An 11,588-nucleotide genomic window follows, 5' to 3' on the forward strand; every position below is an offset into this window, starting at 1 on the left:
AGAATGGCACTGATGTAAATATGGTGGTCATATTTTTTTTTTCTTCATCAACTCAGACTTTAATACTTCTATTTGGGAATAGCTATAGCAGTATGTTTATTAGGAAATCCCTCAAAAAGAATAATTGAGCGACAACTAACAAATTTTAATTCAGGGAATTTGGATTCCCTGACATTGCGACAAATGAGAGCTGTGAGCAGAGAGGCAGATGGAGCAGAGCCACTCTTCAAGTTGAAAAATTTAAAGAAGGGAAAAAAAAAAAATCAGATCAGGAAACAAAGCCCAGTGCTTGTAACTTAACTATTAAAAAGGAACTGATAACTTGATGAAAGTTATCATTCCTGCCTACACCCCCCACATGCCTCTCTCACTCTCTCTCCAACTCTTAACCCAACCAGTCGAGGCAGATGCCCCCCCCGAGCCTTTACAAATAAATCTGATTTGATTTAAAAGTGGTTTTGGAACTGGAGAGGAAATGAAGGAAAGAAACGGGCTGAGGCCTGAAGGCTGGACAGAGTAAACGGGTAAACAGTGGATCAGCTGGCAACGTCAGAGGCTGAGGAGGCAGAATGTGGCAGGTGTGGTGGAAAGGGTGAGAGATCTAGCAAAGAAAAGGGAGAGAATTTGACTGCAGGGTCTGAAGCTCATCTGTGACTCAGAGATTTGGTGGCATCTGCACGGGGTTTATGCCGCAGTGGTTTGTTGAGTTGATTAGTTGATTAGCTGTTTGTGCTCTGCCAGTGACTGTTAATGAGTTTCCTCTGAGAATTGCCAACCGCAAATTGGCTGCATTTTTGCAATCCCATTGATTCCAGTGAATTGATGTTGTCTTTCCTCAATATCAGGAATTAAAGTTGATCAACTCAGTTAAGTAGTGAAATTCGGGCCTTTACGATTACTGAGTCTGTCGTTGCTTGTGATCTTGTTTTTAAAGTAATATTTTGGAAACCAAATGTAGCGATAAAGACTCAGACTTGGTATCAGCAGGTAGCCTGTATTAAAGGATTTGTATTGGGATCATGGCATCACCTTCTTAATGCTGTGATTGGCGATGGAGGTATGCTAAGGCTGTAAATGGAGGTAGGGTTTGAAATTCTCCATCAAACTCCTGTCCCCCCTAAAACCGTTTCTCATGTGAGAACCTGTCAATGCCACTGATGAAAGGCTCCATTTTAACCTGTGTGTGATTCATTGCAGACCAGAGAGAGAGAGAGAGAGAGAGAGGAGGCTTTGATGGCCGATTTCAACCCCTTCTTCAGGTGGAACACGCTTTGACATATGTCGCGTTCAAGTAATGTTGGATTCATGTCGCATTCAAGTAATGTTGGATTCCACAGTTTTTCACAGCAGTAGCAGCTTTGTGAAGCAACAGGCGAATAGCTCTTCTGTACACGGTGGGACTTGATATAGCTTGTGAATGGACAAATCAAATTGAATTCTGACATGATACATTGTGTCTATGTGCGTGTGTCCCCTCATTCTCTGTGTTTACCTGTTCAGCCCCAGTGGGGCCTGGAGAACAGCTGTCAGCTAATCAGGCGCCTACTTTCCTAATGAACCATGAAATTAGTCTTGCTTCAGCCCCGTTTGTGTGCATGTTTGTTTTTCTGCATGTAACTGATTGAAGGCGTGTTTGTGTCTGCTGCTGTTCCTTGGTGTTTTTTGTTTACTGCACACGTGTTGTGTTCACATGTGCTCCTGTGCTTGTTCCATGCAAGAGAAATGTGTTCAAATGTTTGTTTTCCTGTCTTTTTTTTTTTTTTTTTTTTTTGTGTATCATGCATCCAAGTCAGTATACTGCATTTAACTCAGTCTAACAAAATTTGATGAATTACCATAATACACCTAGTTAGCATCTTTTAAATACAGCATGGCTCCTAATAGGTTTTGATTAGAAACTGTGAGTTCGCTGCACACAAGTGGCTCACGGTTTAGATTCCCACAGTCCCAGATGAGTTTCACAGCTTTACTTTAAGTGTCTCTCTGAAAGTGAGTGCATGATGGCGTTATCTCTTATTGCAGCCAGGGTACACCTGTTGTTCAGTTGCTAGGTCTGTAAACAGTGATTGATGTTCAATAGACAGAGTTTTGGTCGTATTTTGCTGTCAAATACTTTTGGGCAAGTTTTGTTTATGGTCCTGCATTTCTCCTAAGGTCACTCCATCCAAGTGTAAGTTGCTCAATAAATAGTTTGTGTTGTTATTATGACAAGATATTGGTAACTACAACAAAGAAGCATCGACCCGCAAAAGCATTTACAGTGCTGTGACAAAGTATTTGCCCCCTTACCGACTTTTTTTGCACCTTTGTCACTCTTAGTCATTTCTTATCAAGCAAACGTAAATATAAGTTTATAAGATAACTCACAACTAAACACAAAATGCAGATTTAAGTGCCAATTTTATTTATTATGGGAAAAACCTACATGGCCCATGTGAAAAAGTCATTGCCCCCTAAACCTAATAACTGGTTGAACCACCCTTAGCAGCAACAACTGCAGTCAAGCGTTGCGATAACTGGCAATGAGTCTTTCACGTTGCTGTGGAGGAATTTTGCCCAATCTTCTTTGCAGAATTGTTTAAAATCAGCCACATTTGAGGGTTTCCGAGCATGAACCGCCTTTTTAAGGTCATGCCGCAGCATCTCAATTGGATTCAGCTCTGGACTTTGACGAGGCCACTCCAAAACCCTCATTTTGTTTTAAGCCATTCAGAAGTGGACTTGCTGGTGTGCTTTGGATCATTGTCCTGCTGCAGAACCAAAGTGCACCAACTGATGGCTGGGCATTCTCCTTCAGGATCTGTTGGCAGAGAGCAGAGTTTGTGGTTCCTTCAATCACAGCAAGTCATCCAGGTCCTGAAGCAGCAAAGCAGCCCCAAGCCATGACACTGCCACCACCATGTTTCACTGTCGGCATGATGTTCTTTTTAATCAAATGCTGTGTTCATTTTACACCAGATGTAACGGGATGCACTCCTTCCAAGAAGTTCAGCTTTTGTTTCATCAGTCCACAGAATAAGATGTTTTTTGGCAAAAGTGAGACCAGCCTTTATGCTCTTTTGTCAGCAGTGGCTTTCGCCTCGTAACTCTGCCATGCATGCCATTTTGCCTAGTCTCGTTCTTATGGTTGAGTCATGAACACGGACCTTTTCTGAGGCAAGCGAGGCCTGCAGTTGTTCAGATGTTGTTCCGGGTTCCTTTGTGACCTCTTGGATCAGTCGTCGCCGTGCCGTGCCATGCCATGTACCATGCTTTTTCCATTTGTGGATAATGGCTCTCACCGTGGTTTTCTAGAGTCCCAAAGACTTAGAAATGGTTTTGTAACCTTTTCCAGACTGACATGTCAATTACTTTTCTTCTCCTCTTCTCCTGAATTTCTTTGGATCGCAGCATGATGTCCTGGGTTCAGTAAGACCTACTTCACCTTGTCAGACAGGTTCTATTTAAGTGATTTCTTGATTTGAAAGGTCTGGGTGTGTCTATGAAATTGAGCTCAGCTTTCCGCACTAATTTGATTAATCACAGTTACCTGATCATTTAACAAGGGGGGCATTTCCTTTTTCAGGAGCATGTAGGGTTGGGTAGTATTTTTCGCTTAACAAATAAAATCATCACAGAGAAACTGCATTGTATGTTTACTTGGGTTATTTTTGATTAATATTTAAATTTGTTTGATGACCTGAAACAGATGAGTGTGACACATGCACAAAAGTAAGAAATCAGGAAGGGGGCAAATACTTTTTCACAGCACTGTACATCTTGCTTGGTTGGCTTCATTGATAAACACAGTGCATAAATTTCGCAAGTGGTTTGAAATCTCTGTTAACTTAAAACTTGTCACAGTCCAACAACTCAAAGCAGCCAAACACGTAGCTGTGACGCAGAGTGGCAGAAAAAATGTGAACAGACGACTCGCAGGAGCGTTGTTCTGAATCGAGAGAAAACATACAGTTCGTCCGATGCTGTTGCAACAGCATATTGAATATCAGCTGCAGCCATCTTGGCTGTTAACAACCGTGCATGACCATCAGTCATCACATCAAACCTGCCCCATTTTGGATAAATGGTTGAGATTTGCAGGACACATACTGTATGGAAATCTGAACGACAGGTTGGTATAAGCTGATGAGTTGGTCAGGCTTCCATGCCAAAGGCTCACACCAGCTGACATAACTAATTTGTTCATGCACTGAAGGGGCTAATCACAACCTAAAAAAGAATCAATGCCTGTCCAGGCTTCTTACAGCTCAGGTCCTTGGAGGACCTGCTGAGTTTTTGAAGTAGCAGCATGCCGCTTTTCTGCCCTCGATTCTCTGCAACCCGTGAAACAGACCCTCCTCTTGATTTACGGAGGTGTTTGCATGAACATCTGAATATTTAGAAGCATTTCATCGTCACCTGCTGTGAGACGGTCGACTTCCGGCTGTTTTCAACTTCCTCATGCTTAATTAATCATGGTTGGCTTTTGCACATGAATACCAGCCATATTTACCCACTTTTGCAGCATAATATTAGAGCAGCTTCATATGTGTGAAGCTGCTTGGATGCTTTTTATACATGTCCCAGAGTTCATCATGAAAAATATTTGAATATTTGAATACAAGAACAAAGGAAGCGACTTTGATGTATAAATGATCAAAATGTGAAACTCTTTATTTTAAACACAAACAATCAACACGGGGGTACAGGATTAAAATTTGGAAATTGGATTTCATTTTTAATATACCACTGTTTTAGAGAGCCATCCAATAAACTGAAACTTTAAAGCTTTAGTACAAAACTCTGAATTCCTTTCTGCTTGTAAACTGGAAATGAATCAATCCAGTTTCGTTTTCCAGCCCTTTCTTGTTGTTGTCAGATTAATGTGCTACAATTTCCTCGTCTGTGGTCTTCCTCTGTAGTCCTCCTTAAGGAAGGCTGTGCTGAGTCGACAGCCTGGTAAATCCAGGCTCCGTGGACAGATTTAGAGCTCCACTGGAACATCTGAATGTGCTTTGTTAGAAACACCCTTGCTGTTGCATCTGCCTCAGGAGCCACTTCTTTAGAATTTTAAACTATGCTGCAAAGAATGCAATTGTTTCTAAGTTTAAACACATTGCTTTGTAGATTAGCCCATTCAAAGATTTCAAACTCATTATCTGCAGTGTTGAAAATACAAATCGTCCCAGAAAGGATAAATACCTGAACTCTTTATGAGGACTTATGAGGCAGCGAGTGTGGTAATGCCAGTCTCTTATGTCACCTAAAGTGCGGTTTTTTGTTTTGCTGAGGTGTAGAACAGAAGCTTTAACTGGCACTGACACAAATCCCTTTTCGAAACCTCTCCTTTTCTAACCAATTACCCAGCTTTTCTACCTCTCACCTATTACTGTTACTTTACCCGTCAGTTCACAGCAAGGAAACAACGGCTCTCTGCTCTGTCCTAATGCCTTGCTGCAAGAAAACACTCTGGCTCAAGTAAATCTGTATTTTTGTGAAAGGACAGATTGACATAATTCTGTAACATCACCTAAAAATGGATACAGACTAAAGACAGATGCTGCCACTTCCTGTTTAGCAGTTTGTTTGAAACATAACTTTGACATTACACTTTTTGAAATGTTTTTGTAAATCGAACTGGCCTGAAAACTGTTTGGAATGAGAGACATTAAGTTTTTACTGCAGTGGAGGAAAACATTTGTAGCTGAACTGCTATAGCTCTCACAAAGGAGGCGGTGAGTTGTAGGGCACACGTTTTTATAGAGGTGAGCTACAGCTGACAACTTGGCAAGAACAGTTTTAATAAGTCTTGGCAATTAAAAATTAACTGTGGTGAAACTCTGTTCAACCTTGGACATCAGCGTGGGCAGTGTGCAGTGAGCAAATCCTACGGCTGGTCAGCTAGCAGCTCCTAATTTTTTGGCTGGAGGGAAGTGGGCCGGTGGTGGATGCCTAAACCTCATGGTTCAGATAATTGTTGAAAGTATACAGCTTTGTCCTATTTTATGATACTATGTCATGTTTTACTGTTAGTTCTTTGCTGGGCGTTTTGGCTTGTAGTCTTAAAAAGCCAAGAGTGGTTAAAATTCCCAAATCCTGACAAAGATGAAGCCGACCCAGTCCCCCTGTGTTGCATTACAGCCAAACATTTGACGAATAAAAAAAAAAAAAAAAAAAAAAAAAAAAATATATATATATATATATATATATACAAAAATAATAATGCAAAAATACCTTGGTAGTTTGGTGTGTGCTCCCTCCTGGTTAAGGTAGTCCTTCCTTTTTGTCAGGGGAGGAGTGTGAATGTATACGCCCTCTTTCTCGCCATCATATTTTACCAGCATAAGTTCCAGACCTGGATTCTTTGCCTCCTCCCATGGGAGGCTTAACATTTCCTTGAAATCATTTCTATGACCAGGCGGTGCTGCCTCAGCGCCACAGAGATGCTGTGGGTGCCGCTGAGAGAAATTGACTATTAAACGGAGAGGTGGCAGGCCGAGGCACTGACTTATCGCCACCTCTAAACGAACTGCTATTACCTTGGAAAAACTGACTGGCTTTATTGATGCATGCTGACAGAGTGGAACCCAAGCTCACAGATTGGCTTTTGAGTGTGTCTGTGCCTGTTGGTGTAGGCTTGTCATTTTCGCTCTCTGGTTGCATGGCTTCCTGTTCCTTCCTGCTATCCAGATAACTGCTTTTTTGTCATAAAAGTGAGATTTGCTTTGTCCAGTTCTTCTCTGCCTCATAACACATGTGCTGGACAGACACACACACGCTGGCGCCTTTCAGTGCTTGTGTACAACAGTAATGTGCTTTCACTGATGAGATGGCAGGGGAGTTGGGGGGGTGGGGGCAGGGGAGATGGATCAAAAGAAAAGGTGGAGAGAAGTGGGGAGGCTGCTCAAACAATGAGAGAACAATATTTCCCATCTGATGACAACCAAGCTGGTAAAAGTAGAGCAGCAAATCAAAGAATTTATTACAGAAACTCAATAACAACAAGAGTGAAGTCCGTGTCAGTCATATACACATCAGCCTCCTTTATGATGAATATCAAACTGCAAATTTGAATCAAAGTAGTTCCCTGTTTTTATGTTTTTGGGGTGTTCATCTTTGCAATATGTGTCTGATATCTCATAAGATCTTCACTGAACTTCTTTGGCTTTAGCAAAAGCATTCAATGAGTCTCATATGAAGGGATTAGATTTGTGAGGTTAAAGGTCAAAGTCATAGTGACCTCCCTTGTGAACGTTGTTACGCCGTGATGGAGCTGATTAGATTTTGGCAGTGGAAGGCTGTCCAGCCATTACTCATGACTTCACACAGCAATTACACAATGAGTTAATGTTTTACATATAATTAGACTGTAATTTGATTGAATGAATAATAAATAACAGTAAGAGACAGGATGAATAAGCCATTTTCCACAACAACACAGGCCGTTTATCGGCTTAATGTTCTGTCAGGATACAGAGAAGAGCAATAAATACTGCAGTCTTACCGATTCAGATCTACATAAATTGTTAGCAAATTATTTGCATAAATGTATATCACAGAACTTATTCCCAAACAGTTATGATTGGTTTGTTTGCCAACTTTTTTTTTTTTTTTCCCAAGTGTTATTTTTTTGTTTTTCATCTGTTTAGGAGGGGAGAAAAAGCTTTTAGCAGGCAACGGATTTTTCTTTTTTTTTTATTTTCCCTGTGAAGACAGAAAAAGATTAGAATTTTTGACAGAATTTGGACCAAGGGACTTGTGCACTTCTCTATAAAAAAAAATCTTCCCCTTGGGTCCTATTTTCAAAGATGGAGACAACACAAACTGGAAAATATGCCACATATTCACAAAACAATAGAAGTCCTTCAGGGAGACACTAAAATGATCAGGAGGTACCCCCAAACAACCACAGTTTCAAGCTCGCTTGCTTTTTGCTGCACGTCTTCTCTCCCCCTCTCATCCTCCCTGTCTCTCTCTTAAGTGATGACCCGGGTTGTGATATTACACATGTGCACGTTTATTACATCCGCATACGCATTTTGTTCAGTAATACAAAAGTCACACGGCAGCGAGAAGTGCGTGTGAGCAGTTTCTTTAGTTTTAGTATCCCCCGAAACGCTTCAGTTGTGTTGTGAGGATTTACATGACGTGTATTTGTTTGTGTTGTGTGCATTTGCTGTGCACCTATTGTCAAATTGATAACAATTTGTGGTGTGTTGAACCCTCAGGGACATACAGGCCTCAGAAAGCTTCATACAAATTAGGTCATTTAACATCACCTTAAATCAGGATCTCACATGCTGTTAGACAACTGGTGAGCACTTTATCAGTGAAGGAAAACTGCAAAACCTCTATATGATGATGGTGATGATGATGGTGATGGTCTGGCCTCTCTTTCAGTGCCTGGCTGTGTGGGAGTCATTCCTCTTGTCTCAGCGGGTGGAGCCGATGGAGCAGAGAGATGGAGAAGATGTCTCTTAAGAACAACAGAAGCGTTTTTAGCATCCAGCGGAACCTCCAAACATAGACTTTGAACCAATATCCATTTGTGGGAACACGTATCATGCACAAAAAAAAGCACACTATGTCTCTCTCTCTCTGTCTCTGTCTATGTCTATCTGTCTGTCTTTCTCCGTTTCCTTCTCCTTGGCCAAAGAGATTAATCCCAGTTTCACCATTCCAGTGATGATTGTGCATCACCAAGACCAACACTGTGCCCCAAATTACCAAGAATATAAGCGTTTACACAGCTTCATGTGCATGGCCAAAAAGTTTAAAGACTCCTGGCTCTTTTGGAGCTTTGGTTGTCACCGATATGGGCCATAGTTGTGTATGGCCCTTGATCATGGATGGAGAACAGCTGGGGATGAAGATGCTAAGATCCTGAAAGCATCAACAATAATTTTGTCTAATAGATCCAAAGTAATGTGGCCTGTATTGATTTGAAACCATAGATAAAGGAGTGGTAGAAAAAAGCGAGGCTGTTTACTGCCTTTTAAAATTGCTGCTGACTTGCAGTTAATGTGTCCAACAAATCTTGAGTTTGGAAGCTTTTTAGCAGCAGACAGTTTTTGTTTTGCTCAGAGTAAAGGTCTAATACCTCTGATGTGCTCATATTAAAATGCCAATCTTGATAACAGCATTGACTGGATCATTACTATTGATACTGATCCATTGCAGCAGTAACAACCACGCCGAGGAGCCATGTGACAACTGTGATGATTTTAAACCATCTCACAGCATTTTCTACATGACCACTATTTTTTTTTCCCCACCAAGCTACCTTCCTGAACCTTCTCTGGTTTGATGTTTTTGATGACCATTGAATTCTGGTTGAACGACCATGAGTTAAAGATATTTCAGGTTATTTGATGTGTAATTATGTAAGGTATTGGTGTATATCTTTTCACTACATTCTGAGTGTGTTCATCTCTTTATCTCGCTGCCAAGAACAGACAACATGATACCTGCCTGGTCATTGTCTGGCCCAAATGGACCAGTACAACAATTTCTTATGACATCCTGAGTAGGAAGACAAGCGGTGCAACATCTGTGACACATCGCAGCATCCCCGCAAAAGCCAGGCATGAGTGCGTTGCCTTCTTTCATTATTTCGAAGTAGAATTTAAGTTTGCTTTTGGCTCTTATTGGCTGGGAGCCTCTGTAAAGTCACAGTCAGGTTTAGGGACCCAACCCAACCTCCTGCAGTGACCATCTGAAATTGTAGTCTGATTGTGAAAGGAAAGTTAACAATCAAACTTTCTTTGTCATACATCTACATCCAGCCCATGATTTAGTTTTTTTTTCCCCAGACTCTACACACTGAGGGAAATTCTTGAATGAGTGAACATTTGTGCCAATAAAAGATTTCATGTTTACATGTCTGATGAGGACCTCTAAAATGTCTTTGTAACAGGCTGCTTAAATAATCTTTATATATATATATATATATATATATAGATCTTTTCTAATCTTTCTGATCTTGCTTTCTTTCTGCTTTTATCTTTAATGATTAAGTCTGAATAAAATTGCTTTGGGAGATGTTGCCGTAATAATAATGATGATAACAATAATAAAAGACAGACCTCACCCTCTGTATGTTGTAAATGTGTAAAATCATGATCACCAAGGTATTTGGTCAGAAAGTGAATCAAACATGCCAGGTTGAATAACAAGGTTTTTGCCGGCTCTTTATCTGCTTCCAGTTTTATCTTCATTCCTGAAAGCAGCCACCGTGTTCAACTTTGTCTTCACCATTAATCTTAATTTACAACAGAATATAGATTGAAACATCTGTCTTTGTGGAGCACATGTAATGATTATTGGTCAAGGTTTTTTTTTTTTTTTTCCTTCTCCTTCTTTAAAAAAAGGGGGGTGGGGGTTAAAGCTTTTCAAGCATTCTTTGTTCTGCTGCACACAGAAATTAATGCTTACAATATCAGACAATCCTGAAGGAGTGAGGATACGTGTGTAGCTTTGTTACAAACTGCTGTCTTGTAAGTATAAACTCACCCCCTGTTCACCTGTAAAGTGGTTGCATGCAATATATATATTGATCAAATGTAAACAGGGGAATTATAACTCCCCCCAGTTGTTGTAAGAAGGAAATCAGCCATAGACACAAAAACCGTGTTTTTCCCCAAAGTGGGTTAATTTTGCATTTTTAACATTTTAGTCTGTGGGGACCTACACCCAGTGGTTTAGCCAAAAAGCCTTTATATGCACAATTTTCCTTTAGCATTCAAAATAATCTTGAAGGTAACACAAATTAGAACTAATTAATATTGTTCCAGTATGAATGAGTCATATAAAGCTTATATATATATCACAGCCCAACCATATTTGTTGTACTGCAGGGACACATAACAGCCGGTGTAACTGCAGGATGTGATCGGGATTCACGAGCATAACAAACGGTGAAAGGCCGTTCAGTTTGTTGTGCTATTTCTGCTCCTTCATGACACTCAAATGTCTGTGCAAGGTGGCGGAAAGATTTCAGACAGTCTGAAGTTGGTCCCAGCTTTGAGTGAGTGCTGCACCAGAATTGTGGTTTAGTTGCTGGAAAAACCGACGTCAGCTCAGCTGGGATGTCAAAAAATGTACAAAAAAGTACACACCTATGACATATCTCTGTCGCAGATAGGTGACTGCTGAGCTGCTGAGCTCATGAGCTCATGAACAGACCCTGCAGCACGTGCGGCTCAGTGTCTTATTCAGTAACACAATGCATTACAGCCTGATTCCCACATAATTAAAAGACATGTTAGAACACACATAGTGGAGCTGCAGGCCAAAGGAGAGAGGGGATATGAAAAGAATATCATAAAGCAGCCTACGGAAGATCAGATTGTGAAGCATGTCATTTAAAATAATGAGCTGATCACTGTATAATTTGTTGGCAACTGTTTACAGCGCAGGGTTTTTGTGGAAGCTGGATCACATAACACTCAATGTTGGTTTGGTTCTTCAGTCTTTACATGTCCAAATTCAAAACAAGAAAGGTATATTTTTCTCTCTGTGTGTCTTCGGGGACCGCAGCACAGCAGTCATCAGCACACACACCACCAATGTTGGGCTCTCATGCATGTACATGTGCAATCTTGTTCTTG

General features: G+C 40.8%; 1 protein-coding gene across 1 annotated transcript in view; it reads left to right on the top strand.

Annotated features, from left to right (window-relative positions):
* Positions 1–10,068, top strand: part of snx7 (sorting nexin 7) — a 33,185-nt gene extending 23,117 nt beyond the window's left edge. Inside the window, exon 9 of the mRNA XM_029529217.1 lies at positions 8,380–10,068. Within this exon, the coding sequence (XP_029385077.1) occupies positions 8,380–8,460 (81 nt within the window). The 3' untranslated portion in view covers positions 8,461–10,068. The remainder of the gene's footprint in view (positions 1–8,379) is intronic.
* The last annotated feature ends 1,520 nt before the right edge of the window (positions 10,069–11,588 follow it).

This window comes from Echeneis naucrates, chromosome 20 (genome assembly GCF_900963305.1).
Source record: "Echeneis naucrates chromosome 20, fEcheNa1.1, whole genome shotgun sequence".
NCBI lineage: Eukaryota > Metazoa > Chordata > Actinopteri > Carangiformes > Echeneidae > Echeneis > Echeneis naucrates.